This window comes from Trachinotus anak, unplaced genomic scaffold, assembly GCF_046630095.1.
Source record: "Trachinotus anak isolate AG129_WGS33_773 ecotype Australia unplaced genomic scaffold, CSIRO_AGI_Tana_v1 ptg000007l, whole genome shotgun sequence".
NCBI lineage: Eukaryota > Metazoa > Chordata > Actinopteri > Carangiformes > Carangidae > Trachinotus > Trachinotus anak.
Window position 1 is genome coordinate 10,468,299 of NW_027273858.1, and position 26,482 is coordinate 10,494,780.

General features: G+C 38.9%; 1 protein-coding gene across 3 annotated transcripts in view; it reads right to left on the bottom strand.

Moving 5' to 3' along the window:
- Nucleotides 1-26,482, bottom strand: part of LOC139622812 (protocadherin-15-like) — a 195,914-nt gene that overhangs the window by 90,835 nt on the left and 78,597 nt on the right. For all 3 annotated transcript variants that reach the window (XM_071480421.1, XM_071480419.1, XM_071480420.1), the window contains 7 exons: nucleotides 14,816-14,976; nucleotides 12,472-12,627; nucleotides 11,249-11,368; nucleotides 11,014-11,124; nucleotides 8,644-8,814; nucleotides 2,207-2,315; nucleotides 1,935-2,047 (listed from right to left, as the gene is read on the bottom strand). In XM_071480421.1, the coding sequence (XP_071336522.1) occupies nucleotides 1,935-2,047; nucleotides 2,207-2,315; nucleotides 8,644-8,814; nucleotides 11,014-11,124; nucleotides 11,249-11,368; nucleotides 12,472-12,627; nucleotides 14,816-14,976 (941 nt within the window). The remainder of the gene's footprint in view (nucleotides 1-1,934; nucleotides 2,048-2,206; nucleotides 2,316-8,643; nucleotides 8,815-11,013; nucleotides 11,125-11,248; nucleotides 11,369-12,471; nucleotides 12,628-14,815; nucleotides 14,977-26,482) is intronic.

Here is a 26,482-nt window from a genome sequence, read left to right on the forward strand (position 1 = left end):
CTTTGAAAATACAGATGGAGAGGGGGAGTGAGGTGGCATCACTCTAAGCCATGACCTGGAACTAATTCTGCACATTAGCTCAATTTCACTGGGCTTGGGCTTGTGAATACCAATTGTGAGAGAGGAATATAGTGCTACTGCTAAATATGAAAGTGCAGGGGCCAATAAACTCTGTAATTTCTTGTTTATCATCCTATATGTATACCCCACTATTACAGACCCCTGCTACGCACTTTAGGAACATCCAGCTGCATTTCACCTTGGCTGAGATTCATACCTATTTTTATTGCCATCACAATGTTACACCAGAATATCTCACCCAAACATCTTCTATCCTTTTCCCTTATCTGTGTGATAATAAGGAACACCCACACTGCACTGACCCACAGATGCAATCTGCTCACTTAAACACCTGAGGGAAAAGTGCTGTCATTGACAGACAAACTGTGTGCCTGGATGTTCTTTTTCTTGACATTCACACAAACACTTTTGTCTGCGAGAGAGAAGATGGGTGGTGGGATTACAGTGTTCCCTGGTGATTTAGCTCTTTAGTGGGCTCGCTGTTTCTGGGAGGCCGTGCCAAATGACCTGCACTCCACTGCCACAACACACATGCCTGCAGGAGATTCACTGCTACCAAAAGTCAGTGTTTATCACTCAGTCTTGATTCTCCTGTTGTGACTCCATCATCCTTAAAGTGTCATACTGCATCTCTCTGCTTTCTTTTTCTATCTAACCAGACTCTCTCTCCCTCCACCTCCACCTGCCTCTGTCACTTGTCTTCATTTCATCCTAGTCATCTTGGTGGATATGGCTCCATCAGGATCAGTGATGACTTTTGAAGAACAACAGATGTGTTTTCTAAAATATGCTAGAGATGAGCTGTATACGTCCTAAAGCATTAGCTATGTAGACCACATACCATGCTGCATCAGAGCACTCCCAAGATACCAAAGTCTAATTCTCACTTTCCTCCTCCTCTGAGTCCCAGAGCAATGCCTCCTCCGCCTCTCTATGAATCAGGTAGATAAGGCTCCTACCATCTTCCACACACATTTCCCTATCTATCTTGGTCTTTCCCTGCTACCCCTTTGAACTGTCTCCCTTCCTCTAGCTATGCACAATCCTCTCCGAGACATGCAAAATGCCTCTCATATGATCAATCTCTCCTTCCTCTTGTGGAAATCAGCTCTTCCTCTCATCTTTTTGCTCCCCAGCTATCCTGGTAAACTGCAGGTTATACAGTGCTCAGAGGTGTCTAGAGGTTAGTGACGGGTGGATGGAAAGTTCATCTGCACTGTTGCTGTGCACCAGCAGCACTGAGGCAATACCTGACTCCTCTCTAAATTAGGATTCATGACAGCGCAGCAGCCTATCCTCCTGCTAAGTCCATAAATCATAATATCTTTTTCACCGCCATCTCCAAAGCAGCTACAGATAAGGTTAATGGTCTTCAGGACTGAGGTTATCTACGTGAAGCAGGTAACAGTTGCATGCTAAAGTTATCCAGATATGAGTTAAACTTGATGTGGAACACTTACATTAAAAATATGAGGACAGAATGGAGACATTTAATGAAACAGCCTTGTTTGCCTAATGCGAGGGCAAAAGAACAATCGATATTCTACCTTGGGCTGAACTCTGATAAAGATTATCAGTCTCCATCACATTCAGGAGGTGTAATTTATGCATGTTTTGTTTCATCAGCCCTGTAGGACTATACACATCTGTGAATTAATTGCAGCAACAAATCATCTTTGCTTTTCTCTAATTCTTTACAGCAGTCTCTTATTTTGACCTTACATTACACAGCACTGAGCAGGTCTTTGAAGTGGCTTTAGGTTCAAGTAAAAGTCACACAGGAAATCTTGCCATTAGTATAGACAACGTCCTGTATCCTTCAAGAAAATAAAACTAGCAATGATTCCGATTACCTTGATGATGAGTGTGAACCTTTGAAACAAGTCCCTGCTGACAGGCTGAAGAACACGCAGCTCTGCAGTGGTTCTGTTCAGGGAGAAATACTCTGGATATGTGACTGGATGACCTGCAATAAAGAATAACAATATTCACAGATGTGGATCCAGTGCATTTTATGATACCATCAAGAATGGCAGACATAATCAGAAGTCAAATCATGGCAGCCCAGCTAATCCAAAGAACATGAAATGTTAAAAAAAAAAGTAGAGATTCGTGGTGAACCTACCAACCAGGATGTAGTAAAGAATGCCAGGCCTGTTTGATGGGGGCTGTATGTTTCTGTCCATGTCCACTGCCCGTATCGGAGGGGTCACATTCAGTGGGTTCAGTTTGTTCTGCAACAGGAGGTAGGGGAGCCAGTCAACAACAAAGCAAAACAAGATGATGCAAATCCTTTTTTTTTTTTTTTTTTGTTGACTGTATAGCTGTAGGCTATAGTTGTGCCGAATAACTTTGAGGGTTCATTATGCAGAGACAAATATTCCAGTGTCTTATGATACTGAAAATTAATCTTTAAAAGAAAAACTCTAACGACTACTGCAAGTACATTTATTACTTTTATTGAACATCAACTTCACATGAGAGATTTCAGCAGTGGGTTATTGGGTAGGAGGCTCAATATGAAAAAAAGATAACAATAAAGAGAAAAAGACGATGAGAAAGGGCAAGAGGGAGAGAGATCTATAGTAGTCTGTGTGGTGATCAGACCAGTGGAGCTGGCCAAGAGGCCCATCATGTCTGCCCCCCCATTAAACTGCGTTCAGTATCGTCCACTTGCTTACTGTTTATGTGTTTGTACCTTCATCACTGTTTAATTCTTAACTGAGACAGCCAGCAGTGGGATGTTGCTGACTCATTTTACATGAATAATAGTTTAAAAAAAAGTGTGGCTGAAAAGCTCTGAGAAAATAAGGTAAAATCCAGAACAATCCAAATGCTTCAAATAGTTGTACATCTAGCAGCAGTAACTCTGCAGACAGCAGACAGGAGAAGCAGAGCGAGTTATAATGAACAACACAAATCCTTTTTGTACCTTAAGGTCGCCTGTTTTGCTGTTCCTTGCAAATGCTATTGATACAGACTTGCAGACCTACTTCTGCTGTGAGGTATGAAAATAAAAGACAAACTAGACTTAATGACAAAGCATCATATTTTATGAGATATTTCATAGGTGAATAAGTCTGAATTTGTAAAGTAACTGGTAACTAAAGTTGTAGTGGAATAAAAAGTTTTTCCTCTGAACTGTAGTAAAGTATAGAAAGCGATGGGATCACACCATCCATGACACTCGTCAACATGTTGACGTTTCGATCCAGGAGCACTCAGTCGTTATTACTACATTACTTCAACAGTACTCAGTACTCATGAGTCAGACCACACCCATCTTCAAATTAGGCCTTTGTTTTGATGTTAACCACATACCTGTAATCTGTGGTGACTGTGTTGCACAGTTTTGACACTATATCGGAGTGACAAAATCTTTCAAATAACCACACTATCATGGCTCGTAAGAAGGGTTCATATGCATCAGTCTTTACTTTTAATTATCATCAAATGCACGTTCATGTGTTCATGGCATTCTTAAATCATCCAGCAGCAGCCTTGGTGTGACAAGTTTTGTTTACTTGATGAAATTAAGTTTTCCCAATAAAGGAGAAGCTGCTCGGTGGTAAATCTACAGAGCTGAATGAAACCTGAAACTTAGAGATATTTTGGGGATTAGAAGATTAGAAACATTTAAAGGCTTAAAAGACTAAGTGAAAATGTCACAGGTTTCGTACAGTGTTTGTGGTATTTGTGACAGTGGACTTAAACTAGGAAATGGGCTAAATGGACCTATGTCCTCCATTTACTTGTTTTAAACATAGAAGCCATCCTTGTCTATAGAATAGCAACACATGATTCACAAGTGTGTGACTTCACCTTCCCCTGTACTCTGTACAGACACACACATGCATGCACGCACACGTACGTGCGCGCACACGCACATGTGCGCGCACGCACATGTGCGCGCACACTCACACACAGGTCCCTGAACACAGTATGTGTTAATGTGATCATTAAGCAGCACTAGAATCCAAAAAGAGAGTGGTTTTTTTCATGCTGGTTAAACAATGGCCTGTATATGTGAGCTTCTTGGTGGCATTGCTTAATTAGACAAAGAGTTGATTCATTTGCACTAATTGACAGCTAATTAAAGGAGTGAAGGCACATCGAATTGATGTTCCTCTGAGCTGTGAGGCCTTGACTGCAGGGAATGTTAGAGAGAGCGAATTATGAAATATTGAGTCTTTTGAATACCACCTGCCATTACAAGTAGTCTAAAACATATGGACCTATCTGTGAGCGTGTGTATGTGTGTGTGTGTGTGTGTGTGTGTGTGTGTGTCTGTGTCTGTGTGTGTGTCTGTGTGTGTGTCTGTGTGTGTGTCTGTGTGTGTGTCTGTGTGTGTGTCTGTGTGTGTGTCCAGCAAAGAGTGGCTAATTGGGAGGCAGGGGAAGATTCCCAGTGGGCCTGGCTGGTTGTTGGGCTGCAGAGGCCAGTGACAGTAAACATAATAATTCTATCAATAGATCATGTAGGCTGTCGGGTTAGGTTTTTTAAACAAACTCTGACGACTACTAAGTCTGTTTATGACTTTTTTTCAATATAATAATAAAAAGAGTGAGGGGTCGAGGGAGGGAGCAGGTTGGATAGCGCTGTGTGTGGGGATCAGCACAGTAAAGCAGGCTACACAGCCCTGCTGTGGTTCAGTGTCTCTCTCTCACATCTGGCTATCCAGCAAGCTATGTTCAGTGTGGTCTGTTTGCCTACTTACCATTTATGTGTTTGCATCTTTATCATTGTTTAAACACTGAAGCAGCAGTGGACTGTTGCTGACTTGCTTCACATGGGAAACAAAGTTTTTAACTGTGTCTGAGAAGCTCAGAGAAAAGAAGCTAAATTCCAGAAAAATCCAAATGCTTCAAAAAGTTGTGGCTCTAGCTGCAGGGACTGCAGACCACAGACAGGAGCAGAGCAAGTCCAGGAGTCCACAAGTCATTGAGTCCAGTTTTACAGAATAAGCTTTAGGCAGAAGACAACAGGAAGTTTATTTAGCACGATGATGTTGTATGGCTTCTGTTCTTGTTTCATCAGAAATTCTAATAAGAGAATTAAAGTACTCAAAGTCTGAGTGATCAGCTCAGATCTACAGAATTTTATTACAAAAAGATTCAGTAAAGGGATCAAAACGACTCCAATTAAAATATGTCTGGTGCTGAATTTGCTGTTGTTCTGTCCAGTCTGAATTCTAATTTCAGGCTGTTTATAGCTTCTAACTTATACAGAGGAAAGTGACAGAAAGAGCTTAAGTTTAATTTGACTGTTGTTTAATGTCATGTATTCCTCTACAAATCATCATAAATAATTTATCCTCTATTTACTACATGATTCTTGTGAAGTGTGAAACAGGCCGAATGTTATGTTGTGTCTCCAGATGGGTTTTGGTGGGCCAGTCCACGTCAAAATTCGCGGGTTGATTTTTATTCCCACTCTGTCCCTGTCATCTGCCTTGGAAAACAGATTTTATGTGCTACATATTAATATTTCAACTCAAACTTATTTGAGTTGTATATTAGTTGCAACTCTGCTCCTCCAGATGAAAACAGAATTCTCTAGAGAAACTGCTCTCCTCCTGGCCCATTAAACTATTTTCTGCTTTTAAACAGGGGTGAGAGGAGCTGCTGCGCTGCGATCGGGTGTTCTTTAAGCTTGACAGTTTCACCTGTATCCCTCCTTATAATGTTTCCCTACATAAGTCTCTTTTGCACTTGTGCCTCTGGTCACCAAAACAGTAAAAATTGGAAAGCTGCAACCTCTTGTGTCTGTCCCATGTTTGTACTAGGAGGCACATTTCTCTCCAATCACAGGAAAATTAGAAACTAGAGTATTTTACTCATTGGGTTATATTCACAAAGGGCTGCCAACCACTGAATATTAGGATATCAAAAACAACAAACACATTTCTGATAACCATTAAATCGCCACAATACCTGATGTAGGCCACTGCCTTAGCAATCATAATCCACAGTTCACTGGCCAGTTATTAGGGTGTCAAATTAATATGCCAGAGCTATTAGATCGATTTCTCATCAACATGCCTCTAAAGATGACTAATAGAGTTGCACATCAAGGACGAGGTGTTTGTGTTACTGTAGGCTGTATTACTTGCTCATGCATACTCAGACATCATCAGAACTAATTACCCAGCCAGCTCTTCCTCTATACTTTTGGGCCGACATATGGCTAAGTGGGAATATGTTTAGCATATCACATTTAAGAACACCTCTCCTCATGCAAAATACCTCCATATGGCTGATACAGTATGTGTGACTATGCTAAGAGGCCTGTGCCGAACTTCCTTAGCAAAGACAGGCAAATGGCTAACTGCTCTCTGGCAGGAAGAATCCCTCCCTGAGGGGGTATATTTATATCCCTCAGCTCTGGAGTAATCCTTACACCCCTCCCTAACCAGCTCTCTCCCTTTTACAATGTCTGGAGGTGTGCTAAATCAAATCCCCCTAGCTCTGCACAATGATGATTAGCTATAATACCCTCCTCCAGCAGTCATTATCCAGGGGACTCCAGAGCCCACATTATATCCCCCCAGGGTAAAAAAATAAATACAGATCAACTTAATAATGCCTGTCTCGCCATTGTGATTAATTACAATACACTCATCAATTACGAGAAGACAAATCTCCCCGAAGACAGATGTTAGCATAATGGTTACACTGCAGAATGGAGAAAAATCAGAGACCAACAAAAACTGATGGAAAATTACAAAGCTAATGTAGGCCAGTCCTAAAAACAACACTTATGAAATTATACTGTACACCGTTTATGAAAAGTAAAAGGAAAAGAACAGGAGGTAAATGCTAAGAATCAGACATTCTTTTGAGAGAAATTTAAGCATGTATAGATACAGTAAAGGGTAAATGCAACTTCACTGTAACTTAGTATAGCTGCCCCCACATCTTTGATCTACACCTACTGAACATGTATATACATTTCTTGTCACTCCCTCTTTCTCTATAGGCCATAGTCTTTAACTTTTGATTTTCTCAACAGATTTACCATATATAGCTCCCATTGGGTCTTTAGAGCTGGATTATTTAGTCTGTGTGCAGTTTAATTCAATTTAGTTCTACTCTCAAGTTCAAAACACCCCAGTACACTTAACCCATACTTAATGCAGTCTTTTCCCAATACTTCTTCAAAGCAGTATTCTCAGCTATGTGTATTCTGTAATTTTATCAGGCTTGAGTTGGTGCCGGTAATGAAACTATAAATTGGTTTGCAGGCCTATAATAAAAAATATATATATATATATATATATATATATATATATATATATCTTGGTATTTATCATCAGAAAAACTCAATGCTCTGACTAGACAGCAATTCTATCATATTCACCACCTACACTGCCTTAAATTGAGAGAAAGCATAAAAATAAACTGGTAAGTATACAAAATATAAGATTTCATGTTGTTCAAGAGCTAAAACTCAGAAAAGCAGGTTCACGCTTTTGGGCAATTTGGAGTTTCTAATTCACACCTCTTCAACTGTGTCGGCGGACTGCAGGAAGGAGCTGGAGCACGCGGGAGACCCATGTGACGACAGGGAAAACATCCACACAGAAGTGAGCCGTGCTGACTCCAATCCAACCCAATCAGTAAATCCAATCAAATTCAATCCAGACTGCTCCAATTCAACACAGTTCAATCCAATCCAATCTAGACTGCTGATGGAGACCATGTTACATGGTTGAAAGCACCAGAACAAGCAGCTAAGTGGACCTTGAGTCGAGACTGTTGTTTCCCGGATGAAGAATGAACTGCCAACCTCAATGTTTTTCAGTCATGAATGAGGAGTCATGAAGGTGCTCTGAATCACGGGAAGTTTACATTTACAGTTCCATGGCAACTGATCACACTCCATCCGCTGCTGGAGATCAAGTGAAATGACTGAAAGCTGTGTAACAGCTGCTAAATGGACACTTATTCACTAGTCTAGAGTAGTCAAATTCAGTAATGCAGCACAGCTCAGTTCATTCTGATCTTGATCTTTTCATGCACAGAAATACACAGTATAGCTCATATAGATTTTAAAGAAACAGATTAACAGTGAATAGATTATTAGAATTTCTGTAGGGCACTACTTGTTCTCGCTATCTCAGACTCTTTATCTCTTATTCTCAGCTGCCACACCATCTCCCTCTCTCTTTTTTGGGCTTCTATGAATTCCAGTAGTCTGTAGCTGTCATCCCAGGTCAACTCAGCCTTCAGCTCTAATTGCCAGTCCAACAGACCGGAAAATGCCCCTGGAATCGCCATGCTGAGAGAAAACAGCAAAGCGTACTCTACTTCCAGGTGTGCAGGCAAAAACAAGGTGTAAGCAGACAATTAGGCTATTTTAAAAGGTGTGGCATAGTTTAACATGTAGCAGGAATGTACAAATGTAGCACAAATCTGAATGATAATGTATGTGCATGTGCATGCACTCACTGGATGAAAACCACCTGCATGTGTAAAAACAAAAATATGCACATACTATTAACAGGAGGAAGTCTGTTAAAATGACCTTGTGCTTGCATTTGCCTGTCTGCCTGGTTCTTACCGGTTCAGTGAATTCAGGGATAGCAACACGGTAGGTGAGGGGGTTGCAGTCGCGGGTGTTGTTCACCAAAACACAAGGGAGGAACATGGGGCCCAGGTCGTCTCCATCTAGAACGTCCACAGTCAGAGTTGTGGTTGCTGATCGTCTGTTGGGAGGGTATGGAGCACGGTCCTGGAAGAAGAACACATGCTTTCAATCTTAAAACTCCCAAACGGTTTGTTGCTTTGTGCACTGAGGACAGCCACACTCCAGTTAGAATCAATATGACATGTAAAAACTTTAAAAGATCTCTGCAGCTTTTCTTCAGCACATACACTGGTCGTTGTTATGGAAGCTCATAGTCATGCATTTATTCAGTTCTTACTCATCATTTGTTTGGCTGCAGGAAAGGGCACTATAACACATTTTTTATGCTAAGCCGATTCTTATTGAAATATTTTCTGCGCTAAAAAAGTGACCTAGTAACATGTTGTTTGATACAGTGCATCGCTACAAGATTTGCTACATAAAATTTGAACATGACAGACCACATTCACTGCTAAATATAAATTAGTAAAATGCAATAAAGAAAAACTCAAGATAGAAACAGTAGTATTTTGATATATATCACCCAAACAATATAAAATAAATGACAATATAAATTAAATTTTTCAAATGTATGATGTTCAATGAACTTGCCTGATTCAATTCATGTATTGCAACATAAGAAATGAGTATACTTGACAGAGAGCTTATCAAACATTACTCAGGTAAAAAGACTCCCACTTGTTTATGTATTTGAATGGAAGAGATGTAATATATCCAACAATCAGTCCACTTCAAACCAGATGGAACAGCACTATTCCTCTACTTTCTAGTAAACCTTTTTTTTCTTAAGGAAAAATTGTCCTTGGTAATAAAACATATCTTTACAGCAGTTATCCTAAAAGATACTGTTGCTTCCCAGAGTAGTACCCTGAGAAGTGAGCAGCACAGCACTTGAAAGATTTGCGTTTTCTGTGTAATTGAACTCTTGACACAAGCAGTGCAGAGTTCTAGTAAATAGCATGTCTTCCTTCTTTCTCTACTCTCATGTCCTCTTCCAAGAGAAAATGAAATCTCCCTGGAGGACCTCTTGCCAGGCTAAAAGGCTGAGTCTTTTGCTCCATTTTGCAGGAAAGGGACACAGTAGAAGAAGAGTTGACTGACAAATGACCATCTGTCCTGCAGTTCTTTAACTCTCCCATTTTATATCGTAGAGTGTAATGTCTGACCACTTCTTCTTCAGTTAAGTGATTAAGTAATCACTGATTATAATCACTGATGATGATTATAAAATCATGATAATAGTATGTTTTTTTTGCAAATTGAGGTTCTGTGTATTGAGACCCTCAGCTCTCATACAATACGAGGCTCTGAAACATCTGGTGCCGTGGAGATACTGTAGGAAGGGGAAACTCTTAGATCTCAGCCTGGGTCACTGAAGTCAGATTCTTGGCTGGTGGCTTTGTGTTGGCTCTCGGTCAACAAACAATTGCTGCCTGATGGCTATGGGTGAGAACCACAGAAAGAGCATGTAAATGCTTTAATTTTTATTCTTACTGCTTTAATGGTATCATGAAAGGATTACTTGTATTACAGTATTTTCTAACACTAACACTAACCCTAACCCTTGCCTCATAAGAGCGTGAAGGCAAATGTCCTCCCTCTCGTAAAATCCATACATAAATCAACTTGGATATACAAATCTGCCCTGGTATATACAGACAACAGTTATCTTTGAACATCTCAAAGACAGTTTCTATCAGTTTCTATGGGGAAAAAAATATTAAGTTGTAACTAAACCTTGGAGTATTCAGTCCTCTCAGCCTAATATTGACAACCATGAGCAATTCTGAATTAGTATTAGTTAGACAGATAAATGAAACAACTTGTTTGTGAGAAGTCCTTCTACTGACTGCCATTCAGAGATCTCAAATTACTTTTTGGTAATATTTCAAAAGGAACAAGCATCCCTCTCATAAATGAAAAAAACTTAAAATGAAAAGGATGAGTTGCTAAGTGATGACCATATTTTTGACCTTGCCTTAAAACTGCAGTCATGAACAAACATTATACTGTGTTAGGAATTAAAGCAGGAAACTATTAACCTCCAGAATGATCCAAAATATGGTGGAAATACTGTTACTCTCTTAAACTGGTAATAAAACAGGCGCTTCAATGTTCCAATTCTGTGTTGCAAATAAAAAATTGTGAATACAGTTGCTGATACAAAGCACATTGTGAGATATCTGTTTAGTAGCATTAGGAGTTCTTTACTCTCAAGGTAAACATTGGAGTAGAAACCTGAGAGAAAAAAACAGTACAAGGAACCATACAAAGTTCACTTACATTAGCTTGGACCAAAACCATGTAGCGAGTTTTCTCCTCATAGTTTAGCCTTTCTGCCAGAATAATGTGTCCTGAAAGGGTGTTTGCGACACTCACTGTATTGTTAGAAGACTGAAAGAGAGAGAGGGTCGATATAAGACCGAAAGAAAGGTGGATAAAAGCAATAAGTCATGATTGTTGAAGAAATGTACAATGGTGCAGAGGGTGTTTATCATTGTGTGACTTGTCCATATACCGGGTCATTGGGGTTGTAAAGGATGCTGTATTCTATATGTCCATTGGGTCCGTCGTCAATGTCTGTAGCGCCGTTATTTCCTGAGAAGCCAGTGAAAATGGTTGTTCCAACTGGTGTGAGCTACAGGAAAAATGAGAGTGGGAAAAAATCAACAGCTTAAACAGCCCCTGTGAGTACAACATCTACTTAGCGCAGAGAGCCCATGCATATAACTCTTATTCTTGCCACTCCACCCCATTAGTATACAAAAAAAAAAAATATTCAAAAAGGGAAAATGTTGTAGTCAGCAGCAGTCTGGTAGGCTCACGCACACTGCTGACAGAATAACAAAAAGTAAGTATGAGAACCACTTCTGTTCCCCAGAGCCCTCAGCAAAGTCCACAGGACCAGGCAGTGGGCAGGAGTGCTTGTTCAGGGGAGAAGTTGACAGCAATGTAGACTGACTCACTATACCGGTGGGGCAGCTGCATATGGCTATGATAACACACTGTGACAAGAATTTTGAGCACGCAATGTACACAGTGTGAACAATGGAGACAAAAGTTGTAATAGCCTAAAACTCAGCAGGGAATTACCGTCTAATTTCTAAACACTTGAGTGTTAAATCATAAAATTTGAACAATTGTCATGAATCATTGCAGGTGAAGCAGGACTGGTGTCTGCTGCTCACTGGATGTATGTAACTGAATTCAGAACAGGCTGCATGCTCTCCTGACCTGCCAGCTTCAGTGAATACATATGTGTCAAATGAACAAACTCGAGAAAAAAGAACAAATATTTTGACCTTCATAACTTACAGGGAAGTAGCACTTAAGGCCCTAAAATGCATTTCCAGACAGCTTCAGTGTCAGGGAAAAAAAAAAATTAAACTGAGTCAACGACTTTATTTGATTCTTCAGGAACATTTTGACAGTCAATTTAGCTCAGATGCAAAGTAACAATGTTTTGGATTTGAACATTTCAGACTTTAGTGCGTCCACTGGTCATATCAAAAAAGATTCTTTGGCAACAGCACGATGCCCTCGCTTGCAGATCTGAAAACTGAAACCAACACATAGGCTGTACCAACTGTCACGGGGGAATGGTTCATTTTTCACAAAAAAAAAAATAAATAAATAAAATAAAAAATAAATAAAAAGAAAAATACAATAACAACAAAATTCAGCACCTATTGTCCTGACTTACAAATCCTGCAGAACCAGTCACAGGAGTCGCTCCCTTACCTCGTTTACTGCGACATAGTAGCGTGGCTGCTGAAAGCGAGGAGTGTTGTCATTCCTGTCCCTCACAACTATCCGCACCTCGTGCAAAATGACAGTGCCAACCAGCTCGTTGGTGCACTGGACCTGAACCACAATGGTGGTCATATAGTTGGGAGGCTGAGAGTGAGGAAAAAAGGCATGTCATTAGAGTATTGCATTCCTTCACCTGACTGGGGTCATAGTAAGTTATTGTAAAACATGTCTTTTCTCCAACAGTATCTCTGATATCTTACATTCTTCAAAGAAACAATGTATAGTTCATCAGAGAAGATAAAATGAGAGCACCACTGACCTTTGTTAATTCAAATACTTCAAGTAAACAATCTACAGCAAACAAATAGTCCTCAAAGACAAAAAGAAGGGGAAGAGGTTTTGACAAAATGTCTGTTTACCTCAATTCACCAGGGTTGTAATCATTAGCAATTAGCTTTAATTAGTTTCTCGGTGAACAGTATCCTAACATTGAAATCATCCAGGCTGAATTTAAAAAAAAGCAAGACTGATATTGCTATTCAATCTTCTTCTCAATTATGACGCATGCACATTACTGTTGTAAACAAACCATAGCTATTATTATTTTATTTTAAGCTGCCCTGTGCAGCCTGATTTTGCTTTTTGAATACTGCATGTAATAAATGATTAAAATGTCTGATCAAACAAATAGCCACAAGAGCCTTGTGCCATGTTCTGTTCAAATGTTTATTGGACGGCAGTAGTTTGTCCCGATGCCACCACTACTTATCAGACATAATCTGAATTTAGAAACAAGGATGATCTTGCCCTATAGTGTGATGCAGCCTGGTTAGCTTCACTCTCCCCCACTCTCCCCTTCTTACTTGCAAAGGTTTGAGTCTCAAATGCTCCTCCAATGTTGTCATTGCTTCTGTTAATTGGCCACATTTCTGAGATATTCCCATTAGTAGCTTCACATCCAGCTCCCTCACTTCAGACCATATGATCTAACCACCCACTTCAAAACAGCTTCTTTTACCACAGCAGTCAGAACAGTTAAAAGCCAGTGCTAACCGCACTGCACCTCACATCTCACATCCTGTACTGTACAATTTAGCCTGATCTGTATTCACTGCAGGTTCACTGGATACCTTAGGGAATTGAACTGAATATAATATATATATACGGACACAAACACAATTGCCTGTACTTATTTATTCTCTGCATAAGGGGTGAATTACTGTGCTATACTGACAAAAATGATTAAAACCTCTGTTATTTCATCACATTCAGTATCTTTCTTTGTAGTTTAACAGTGAAAAACACCACAAAAATTGGGATATGGCAGAGATTAACTTTATACTCTAAGATTAAATTCTTGTAAGAATCTTTATTGCCTTATTGTATTATTCATTTTTACATGAATGCTATCTATGAAATTTGCAAAAAGCCATTTTAGGCTATTTTAAATGTCAAGTTTGATTTATCACCTCTATTGTCTGTTTACTGTTTGTGAATGTGTTTACATCCACACAAGCATCCTGGTTGTATGCTAGCTGCAAGACTCTGATAGAAACCAGTTTTTCTAATCATTCCCTGCCATGTGTGCAGGTTCTTCATCAACATGTTATGTAGTAGTTGTCAGCCAGTTCAGAAAACCAGAAACCAAAATATATTCATTCTCAGCTGTCAAGATAACTCAGCGAGTAGAGAAATGCTACTGATTTGTCTGAATTTTCAGAATATTAATTGAAAAGAGCCCTCCCCAAAAAAAAAAAAAATTTATAATGTTATTTTTTTAAAAGTGCATTAAGGCACATATTCTGAAACTAAAAGCAAACTGGTGACTGATTGATTCACTGCCTCTTGTAATACAGCTAATTTTCTTCTTTCTTCTTCATAGCATGAGCACAATCAGTTTTAAAATGCTTTGAAACTTTGAAAATTTTGTCACCGCTACTGTGGAAAAAAAAAAACCCTCTAACAATGACACCATAAATTGCCAATTAAAACATTTCAAGAGACCGACTTATTATTTGTATGGCCTCCCGCTGGTCTCAGAAACTACAATAATGATGACTAATCACTAAATTTCAATGGCACGAATAAAAATAAATCCGAAAGCTAGCTTAGCTTAGTATTACCATATAAACAGATACGGTATACAACATACAGCAACATATTATGTATACAACACTTAATCATGACCAGGACACCAGTGAGCACATGACGGAACGAGCTTCAGTGAGATTCATGCACGAGAAGACATATGATGGAAAACACATTTACTTTAAAACACTGTGGCATATGAGGTGTGACTTCCTCATTTCAAACAGAACACAACTGCACTCACATCTCTGTCCAGAACGCGCCCGGTGCTGTTGAGGTAGAGCCTCTGTCGTGTTGGTTCTAGTATCACCCAGTAGTCATAGTTGTCCAGCAACGTCAGCGAGATGGTTCTGCCTGGGTCTTGGGCTCGGCCATTTATCTGCATGTTTTCCACCAAAACTGTACCTGTGAAGGCAGAGCAGTCAATTAGTAAATTAACCTGCTGTAGAAGGACATTCACTGCCACTGATTTTTTTCTTACAGAACAGTATTAATAGTTAAAAAAAAGACCTTTATTTAAATGATTTTTCACAAGGTGGTTATTGCCACCTATTGACCACCTGCTTTAATGATAAAAAGAATAACAAAAAGCAAAGGTGCTCGATAATAAAGGTCATTACTTCCAAGAAAAAAAAAAAAAAAAAAAAAGCTGAGATGAAAAGAGAAAGCTCAGTTTTGTTGAAAATAGTCTGAATACTGAAGCATTATACTTACATGATTGAAGTTTTTTTTTTTTTGTATCTTTGCTTGATAAAATTATAAATTTTAAAATTCATACCTACACTGACCAGTCAAAAACAGCCTATGAAGGCTTTGGGAATACTGCCTTAGATATCTGTAGTCTATTCCACATCTTATGTAGGCAAATCTCTGAAATGTATAATTATCATCCTTGAGGGCATCAACACTTTGTTTATATTCCACAGCTTTTAATCAGTGAGTGATTAAACTCTGCCACAGCGGCCCTGAGGGACAACCCTCCCAAAGCCTGTTAAATCCAAGGACTGCTTTACTCCTAAGTGGCCAAATTAGTGGATTTATGAAATAACTAGTGGTTCTCTAAAAGGAGAAAAATCCATGACGAGCAGTGGCGAGGTATTTTGATTGAAATCAGTGGTGCAAAAAGGAATTACAACTCGTACTTAAGTAAAAGTACACCTTGCTGGACAAGTCTTGGTGAAAGTGAAAGTCCACCGAGACAAAGCTGCTGTTTCAAAAAAATTCTGTGAAAGTAATTAGAAAGCTGCATGCATACTACAAATATTAACAGATTGTTACAAGAGTGAGAGATTCAACTCAGCAATAAACAGCAACCACAGCATTCACAATGTAAAAAGACATGTGGAGACCAACATGTATAACGCTGCCTGAAATCTTCACATTGCATTTGTAACCTTTTTACTCATTTAAGATCAAGATGTGATCAAGATGACAATAAAGCTACCAAGATGAGCAGTAAACACAAGGCAAATAAGCTACTAACATTAGCAGCTTCTGCTACTTCAAACTGGTCTCACCTCCACCTGGTTACGGAAGCCATGTGCTGTTTAATTTACGGTCACATGCACCCACAGGATTGTTGGTAATACCAAATTCAGAGGATGAACCTGAGTGACCCAGAACTCTCGGTAAACAACATTCAGACGGCATCATCTTTGTAAAAAATCAAATCCCATTTAAACTGGCAAAAAAGTGATTGTATCAAATCAAATGAGCTTTGAATCGCAGCATATTGTATCTTTAAAAATTATTTTGTATAACTTTTGTATCAAATGGTGGACTGTATCCAGAGACACCATGAATCAACTGTAAGGTAGAGATAAACACTACTGGTAACATAATTACTGTCTTCTGACTGCCATAAGTACAGACAACATCTTTACTGTTTATCTCAAACATCTTTGCAGTAAACAACATGAGCAGAAAATAAAGGCCAGTCTGCTACAATCAGGAGAATGTCAGGAGGGCAAATGTTATCCATGTGACAGTTTAAAAAAAAAACAATCATCTATTAGATCCAGGAAAACATATTGTATGAAACCCAGAGCCTATGCTAACTAGGGTTGGATAAAAATGATGGATTCCCATGTAATGTAGGAAGGCAATCTGTGCCTTACAGACATACTGCGAAAAGAATGTGTTTACACTCATTGGCCAATTTGCATTTCACTGTTAGTGCTTGTTAGTACTTTTATATGACGTGCAGGCATCACTTCAGTTTGTGACTGGCTGTGTAATTGGCAGATCACATTTGTAACCAAATCGCAGACAATGCCCCTTTTCAAATATAAGGCAAGTTATTCATTTACAGTCAGAAGTAGAAATAGAACAAAACAACGCGACAGTCGTCCAGAGCACAGAGAGCTTACAGCCATTCAGAGTTACAGCACCAGTGTGCAGTGGTTTATATTTCATGTGTAATTAACACTATGCGTCAAACAACCTGGTGATTCTTCAAAGTGCACTGTATTTTCTCCAAAGAGTGAGTTTAGTTTCAAGCTATGTAACCATGTATAGCCATATAGATAATGAACTGTAGAGAGACTTAAAAGCAAGCTGTGGTGGTATTCTAATGGGCTTTTTAATCACTGCCCATAACATCTTGTATTTTTTCCTTTCATAAAGCAGGTTTATACATTTTGCAGAGTCACTCAGACTCTTACATACTGAATGAGCCCAGATGGAGGTGTGATGGAAGCTTTTGCATTATAATTACAGCAACCACTCCTGCATTTTTATGCTACTATTAATGATGTTTGCAGCAGTCAGGGTTTGATGCATTTGTGTGTTGTGATCGCAAGGACCTATAATTATCTGTCTCACTTGGGCTAAACTCCATCTGAAAAATGGATCTTCTAAGAATTTAATTTAAAAGTCAAAAGACCCCCACCCCCACTGTTGCTAGTTCATTAATCTAAAACACAGCTTTTCATAAATATATCTGCCTCAGTAACTTGAATGGTGGGCTACATCTTTTTGAAACTCTCAGGTCGTAAATTACACCACTGATAATATTACAAGGGAGGGCTCAGGGAGCCTCCTACTTTCTCAAGTTAATTGAACTTCAGCTTTTCTGCTCTGACAGCCAATACTCCCTGTGTTCTGGCCACTTCCCTCTCTCAATCTCAGTCACACAAAAAAAGTTGTTGTCCTCATCAGTCAAGAGTCTGCCAGAGTCTGTCAAACCTTTAGAAACAAGTGCTGCCCAGAGTTTTACCATGCTGTATATGTCCATGTTTACTAAATAAGTAGAATAACTCTCTTTTTAGTAGCCTGTGACTCAGTCAGGGTCATCTCTGGTCAGAGAAGGCTCTGATCTGGGCTTCACAGTAGATTAACTCCACAGAGACAACACAGAGGGCTCACTTTTATCCCAAATATCAATATTGTTGGCATCCGCAGATGATGGCAGCAGATAAGTGTGGAGGCTTATTTCTGACACGGCTCCAGATTGAGTATGAAAAAAAAGTTAGTTGGTTTATTGCTATTAGCACAGGGTCCTGTTTGAAATATACTGCGCTTAAACTCAACAAGCTTAATTCATAATTGGTTCAGAGTGTTACAGCAAAGTGAAGGCTTAAAACAAGCAGTTAACTCATGACTATGAATTTAAACTACAGACAAACAACTGTGGTAGTTAAAGGACAGAATCAGTCAATGAAAGAAAATTCCTAAATTTGACAGAAACCCAAAAAAAATATGAGTTTTTTAAAATAATGAGAGTAGATGTAGAAATTGTGGTATGTGGTATGTTATGTAAGAAAATAGCTACAATTATGACGTGCAGACAGCTCTTGTGAAAGCTGCAGGATGTAAATTCACAACAATTTCAATTATAACTCATTAAGCATGAAGGGTCCTTTTAACAGGTGTTTAATGTTCTCTCTGTTGCAATGAATCAAGCTCTGTTGAAAACGCTTGCAGTTTTCTTTTGTGGAGAAATGTTCTGGAGGAAATTGTAGCAGATCAGCTGCTGGCTTTCACATGTGACAACCCAATGTCTTTCAAAGCTTTTCACTGTTTTGAAACTCTCCTCCTGACGGCAATAAATGAATGATATTCTTTTATCATATTGCTGAGCAGACATAACGAGCTGAGCATTGTATGGGCTTTACCGAAAACAGCGCTTTACTGTTAAAGTCTTAACTCTGGAAAAGTTTCAGTGTGGGCTTGAGTGACTACATAGGTCATTTCAGGACACCTCTGTAGGGACCACCCTACTCCTGTTCCGTTATTTCAAACTGCCTTTTTCGGATCTAGTTCTAATTCATTACATCTACCTCCACATTTGTGTGAATGACACAATTACTTGAGGTATGACCAAGCAGAAATCTGCTGAGGCCACAGCTGTCTCTAGGACATCAATTACTGCTGCTGATTAATGCCGAAAAAATCTTCAGATCCTCATGCCCTCAAGCCCTCTGATTCTAACCTGCAGCCCTCTAGCCCCATCTGAACAATCTCAGTATGAGTGAACCGACAAGCAGCTGTCTAACATTGCTTCCTTTAACTCGTGAAAAGTGAAAAGATGTCCTCTACAGAAGAAACCTGGAGACTGTAGAGTTATTTGTGTCTTTGTAATGTCCCGCCTGGATTACTGGAATTTCCCGTCCTCTGGAAAAAGTAAAAAGTTTCTTCCTGGCACTAAAACGAGAGCATATTACCCCTACCCTGGCATCACTTCAGTGGTTACTTATAAATTTTAGAAATGGATTTAAGATCTTACTGATTACTTTTAAAGCACAGAAGAGACTCCATATGTGCCATCTTGCTGGCTGAGGTCCTGTTGAAGCTCAGGTTTTGGATGCTCCAGAGTCTAACTACCAAAGGAGATCAGCCTTTGCAATTCAGGTGGCTAGACTCTAATGAGTTAACTGTGGAAATCGTGGCCTAATCTCAGCTGTCCATGTTGCTGAAGAGGATGATTAATATAAGTAACTGCATTCAACTATCTGGCTAACCCTTGATATATAGTGCAAATACTAGGAATACATATCTTAAAACAGATAATCAATGATTATTTTATACATTTACCAATGTTACACTGAATACATTATTACAGCTCACAGCTTTTTGCATTTTATAAAATATATGCCAATAAAACACAAGTGTGTTCGTTACCATTCACAAAGTAGAACAAATGAGAAGATGTGTATATGGAAAATAAATGCAGCAATTTAGGTTATGATGGAAGCAGAAAACAGTGTATTATTTATTTTATTTTTCTGCCTTTCATATTTTCTGCTTTGGCCAGCAGCTTTTAATGTGTGTAAAAGTGTTTTTGGATCCAAGAATCTTTCTCCCTCCACAGGCAAAAATATATAGCTGCATAGCATACAGGGCACATTCAGCAATACAAATAAAATGAAAGTATACAATGATGCAGCAAAAACAAAATTCACAAACTTACACCTTTTTCCATCAAAGTCTTGTGCAGTCATGATTGTGGAGCCTGTGCAGTGCATCACTGCTGTCTGTGCGATGGTGCCTGACATGACTACGAGGAGGAGGAGGAAGAGGACGATCTAAACCCGAGACATTTTCAAACTGAAAATGTCTGTGTGCTCACAGTGTCTGGTGGTCAAGCAGCAGTCATGAGAAATATAGCAGTGAGAGCTCACTTAAAATGCAGTTAAATTATAAGCTTTGACAGAGGATATTTGTGTGAGAAAACACACACAGAAGTGTTTTACGTTCTTGTGAACTTTAAGTTACGCTAAACAAGCCTTATTCTCTGAGATATGTCATTTGTGATTGCTGTGCCCACATACTGGCTCCTCTTCTCACTCAGACTTAGACTCCAATAAACACATACAGTACAAACATGCACCAGCTGTCAAGGGGCTCGCTGTCCCGCATACATCGCCAGAATTAAAATATGTGTACTGCAGCCACCAACAAATGAGGACGGATGTAATATTGCTGCCATCTTAGCACTCCAAATGCTTAATAACCTCTAATTACTTTTGATATAATTTGATACGAAAAAAAACATCTGTCTGACTAAACTAGATTCAGAGAGACAAAGGAGAAAAGCAGCAGCTGTTTCACTGAGTAAACAGAGAGTTCAAGAAACAGTGGTGCAGCTATCGCTTCCTCTGGAGAAATATAAAGTTTTTTTTCACTTCCTTTTCATACTGCACTGAGGTGTTAGTCATAAGTATGCACACGCTGTGCTTATATAGGGGATGAGCATAATTTCGTCAATGCCGGGTATAAAATGAACATCCTGCCATCATCCTTCAGAATTGGGTTAATTTCAGCCTGGGTGAAACTATCAGCTTTTCCCCATCACTTTGGCAAGCAGTTAATTTGCCTCTGTGGATTGCCTAAAATAGCTCAAATACAAACATCATTTCCTGACTGCAAATTGAAAGGACAATGGTACAATACGATGGTGATGTCAAACTCACAAGTTGCTGCAGCTCTCTTCCTGTTCTCAGTATTAAGCCACACATTTTTTTCAATACTGTATCTGAGCATTGTATAAATTTTAGTATATTTAGGGGGCATTACCACTGATAAAGACACTTCACATATGATGTTTATATAGCACATTTTATAACAAGTAAACTCAATGTGAGTAAATGCACGAAAATAAAAAACCCAAAATATCAACACAACCCCCGCTGCGTACGGAAGTAAAAAAAACTGTACAACACACACACACACACACACACATACACATACACATACACATACACATACACATACACATACACATACACACACACACACACACCTATTCTCTGAGGCTTAATTACTGTAAGTTTTGATTTTGAATGTGGAAATGATTGTGATGGACCTCAAATCAGCAGGTGGCTTGTTCCAGAGAGCAGAACCACAGTAAATGAAAGCACCTTCTCCAAACCAAACCCTCACCAGAGCTTATCAGATGCCTGCACAGAGGTCTTAAATACTTCGATACAGAATTTCACAACTCAACTGGCAAGTATTTAATAGCTTATAACATCAATGGCTAGGTAAACAGGAGAAACACACGTATTGACTGTAGTGTTGCATGTGTAACATCTCTGCTTAGCATGTTAGCATGCTAACATCTGCTATTTCAATATTTTTGCAGTAGGTAGATTTGCAGGTGTTTACTCATAAACTACAGTATTGGACAAATTAAAGTTTTGACCTAATGATGGTGCTAGAATCAGAGGGGATCAAAAAAGATGATCCAATCCACAGCATACCCACAAAAACAAAGTAGACTACACCACTGACTGAAAGCAAGTGCAAGGAGGCCACAGACATTTTGTACAAGAAATGTCTGATGTAGTAATCAAGCCTGGATGACAAAGAATAACTGAAGAACTAATAAATGCATGCATGTGAAAGCACAGAGATTTCTTCTTTGACTGCTGCCCACATCCTCTCATAATATTACACAATCTTAAATATAATGTGTGTGCAGTTTGCAATGCAGCACCTGACACCTCTTTAGGATCAAGGTTGTTTTACAAATGATGAACATGCTCAAAAGGTTGGAAAAAGGAACCTCTTGGGCTGGTTGCCCATGATGTCTCCAGCTACCTGTTCCCATACAGATTTGTGTTTACACTTCTGTTAAGGCTGGTTGGTTTTAAACAAATATTTTCAGCCTCCCAAAAGTTTGTTGGCAACACCTGGCAAGAAAAAAATAACAAAATCTTGAGCTAATTTGATCTTAAACTAATGCACTAACAAATGTAACATATTGTTATTTATGACCTATATTGTCTTTTTGTTCATGTAAATCCCTCCTATGATGGACAAAAGTAGCAGCCATTGTCAGACGGCGATGCAGTGGCTGCTTTGCTGTGGGAGATTGTGTTTTTTAAAAAAGAGACGAATGACACAGAGCTAACTGATGATGAAAAGTACATCAGGCCATCAGCACTGATTCTAAACTGACAGCATTAAAATTCAATAGCCAGGCTGCAGTTTGAGAACAATAACAAGTACGGCCTTGACTTTTGGAATAACTGTGCCTTTTAAAATTCACTCAGTTTATAATATAAAATGGGATAAATATTTTATAAAGAACTTTTACTTTCTAAGACGAATACACTACCTTAAAGATTCTGTTGGAATCATACTCACTTCTCCCATGTGGACAAAAATAGCTACGGTGACACATTTTTACAAGAGCATGAGGTATAGTATGCAATAACCACACAAAACTAGGAATGAGGTTTACTTCTTCACATGATAACTGGGGTGACTGAATACTTCGCAGTCGCTCGGGGCTGAGTGATGTTAAAAAAATGAAAAATATGAGTCACGATTTTAGTAGGGATGGTACATTTTTGAATTTCATGGGGAAAAAAAAGAAATATATACATATATACACACACACATAGACGTGTGTGTGTGTGTGTGTGTGTGTGTGTGTGTGTGTGTGTGTGTGTGTGTGTGTGTGTGTGTGTGTCTGTTATTTTTTCTGAGGTCTGTACCAAACATGTTGAAAATCATGTTTGCTTATGTCTGGAGATTATTATTTGTAGGCTGGGCCATATCTGTAGCACCACGATGCTTCATTTATGTTGTGTCGTGACACATTTTTTGTTTTATGGGAACAGCTTCTGCGAATTTGGATATTGCCCTTGGCCATACTGCTGTTTCGATAATAATTCAATTACCTGTTCAGCTCTACAGTTGCTTGATACTTTTTCATTGCCTGTGTCCAGTGTGAGAACCTAAAGTGAATGAAAACACTGTAAACAGTTCAAAGCCTCTTAAGGCCTTTGCTAGTCAGACAGGCTCTTAACAATATAAAGCTTATTAAAAATAGAACTATTCGTCCACAATAAAACAAATTTATAATGAAATACAAAAACTTGAGGACCTCATTAGAAACCTGGTACACACAGCTTGATTTCTGATTCTTTTTTGGCCATTAGCTTTTTTGATGTGTTTGTTTGTTTGTTTGAAGAAAGAAATAACTGTGCTGTCGCACCACAGAGCCTGCTTTCCCATTGTGGCATGTGTCCAAAATCTCTTCGAGCTGAGGAGTCATTTACAGTATCACTAATACACTTAGAGAATTCCATTCAAAAATATGACAGAGCATACAGTGGGGGAGAATTCTCATTACTGACCAACCCCGGGTTTTACACTAACGAGGTTACTGCAGTGCATGCAAAGTCCAATTTACCGCTGTAACCTGATTTCTCCCAACAAACTGGCTTCTTTTGTGCATGTTGACATAGTCAGTTATAAAGAAAATGGCCACCTACAACCAGAAGGCATCGCTATACCTGCCTGCCTATATGTCACTCTTACTGTTGTCTCTGCAGGATTTTTCATTCCATCCATTTGTGATTAACATGAGAATTGTGTGATTGTGTGATTAGTGTCTATGCCTTACAACAGCAGAGAGATAAAAAAAAAAAAAAAAAAAAAGAATGGCCTTGGCAAACAGCTGTGTTGTACTGTAGGTAGAAATAAGCACCTTGCAATCTTCTAGAAGCTTATCTTTTCACTTTGATTTGTACCTGCTGTGCTGTCTCAACATAGAACCAATGGCAATTATGACATTTTCCTATGTTTTGAACATATATCTTAAAAAAATTTGTGCCAATTTAATTTCCAAGAATTAAGCTGTTACAAACCAGGACTAAGAGTTTAGTGCGTGTGTGTGAATGAGTGAATCAGAAGCAAATTGGAGAGCGGTCTGTCATACGAAGGTTGTAAATTGTGATGTACTGTGAGCTCAAAATGAAAATGAGCATCATATTTATAACTGAATAACACTATATTCTGCCTGCAAATTTGTATCATTTCAAAATGAGATTGAAACATAAAATATGAATGACCAATCATTTTAATGTCGGTTCAGCCTAATGTGAGGATTAAACTAATCCATGATCCCATTACAATGTGCTGGAAATTAACTGATGAATGCTCCATCTCTTAATAACAGGACACGGGGACATAAATAAGTCCAACAATACAGGCAGGGTTGAGATGTTCTTTGAAACATGATGGAAATATTTCCCAGTTGTATTTCAAAGAAGACATGAGCCTTGAGAGCAGGTTAAACTGGGGTTAAAAAAAGAAAATGTTTGAAAGCATACACACAAACATATACAAACTATATATTTCCACAAACGACAGTACAATGTACAATATACAATGAATGTTTCAAAATGAGGGGCCACCACAGAGCAAGGACCTTGGTCCCTTCTGTTGTCAGTCAGCTGTGTGCAACTCCAAAGACTCAAGGAGGTTTCCTTGCAGAGACAACAGTTATGAGCCAGAAAATGCCAGGATCATTAAATCTGCCTAAAGCATTATTATGGTGTGTACAAACTTGGCACTGTGTCAGTGGAGCAGCTCCAGGATCTCTCTACTGATGATGCCATCAATACAGTGTTTGCTCTGCAGCTTTGTGGAACTCTTTCAACGTCATGCGAGTTATTTACAGTACATGGTAGATTCTCTGTATAAAAAGCTCACTCATTACATAATCTTTCAACTACTTTCACCGTTTTGTTGTGGTGTTGCACATGAAGACGTCCAACTAGTTACTATTGATGATTTGCAGTAATTTCCTCACTCTTCTGTGCCATAGCACTGTGTGGAGAACTAGCAACTTTCATTCTGCTCTATAGTCTCTTCATGTACAATGGGGATACCCTTAGAGAGATGTGAATTAAAAGGAAAAAAAAAAAACGTCTGTGATTACTCCATTAACCTAAATTGACAATCCTACTGTATTCTGCGGAAAACCATCTTGAATAACATAGTGAGGTTTGTGTGCTCACACCAAGGACAGCTCTCATAAAGACTGTTAAAGGAAATCTGTTGAGAAAAAACAAAGTTGTTTGGGTAAATATAGTGCAGACCATTAACTTAACATGTTATTTTCTCTGATCTAGCATTAGTAAAAACTTTAAATGAGATTAAGCAATGTGAATCAGAAATTATTTGCACCTCTGAGACATTTTTCATTGATATTTAAAACCCCACAGAATCCAAGTCCGGTCATGCAAAAAATTATACTGTGCAGTGTAACACAAGAAAGGCCTGTTTCTATAGCATAATGAGGATAAGCACAAAGTGATTTACAACAGGAACAGAAGTAATTATGCGGACCGTTTATCTCCACAATATACCGTAATTGCTGTCTTTATTTGCACATCAAACACTGAAATATGTTCTCCACTTCTAAAGAAAAACAATAGCATTAACAAGACTAGTAGTCTAATCAGGGTCATGTAGATGAGGAAGTAGAGGTTGTTGGAGGCCACTTTAAATCTGATAAACAAAGAACTTCAGCATCTGGAAAGCACACAGTTTACCATAAATCAGGTTATATAAAACTGTTGGCTTGTTAGGCACAAACCCACAAAATAGAGGTTTTGTACTGAGGCAGTTACAGAGTCCTGTATGTAGTGTATAAGTGAGCCTCAGTATGTCCCGCCCTCCTGTTTTGCTCTCTAATCCACAAGGAGCAGGTGTTGTGCACTAATCCCAGCCTTTCAGATAGGCTCTAATTATATATTGATGACCTAGCAATCATCACAACCGAATGTGATCACAGAATTGAACAGAGACCTCTGTGTGTGTGAGAGTGTGTGTGTGTGTGGGCAGAGTGTTCAAATCCTAAATCAGACATCTGCATAAAATTGATTAGAATAAAGTGGAATTCACAAACAAGTGCAACGTGTCCCCTCTTATGTGCGTCTCTCTCTCTCTGTCTCTCTTTCACACACACACACACACACACACACACACAAACACACACACACAAACTGCAATCAGTCTCACACAAACAAAAACATGCACACAAAACAGCAGCGCTCGTTTAGTTTGAGTAACAGATTCACAGCTGGGTAACTGCAGCCCACTTTGACCAGATGTTTCCTCTCCTGCTGGGTTGCAGTTATTAAGCAGAACAGAAATGATCAAAGTCCTG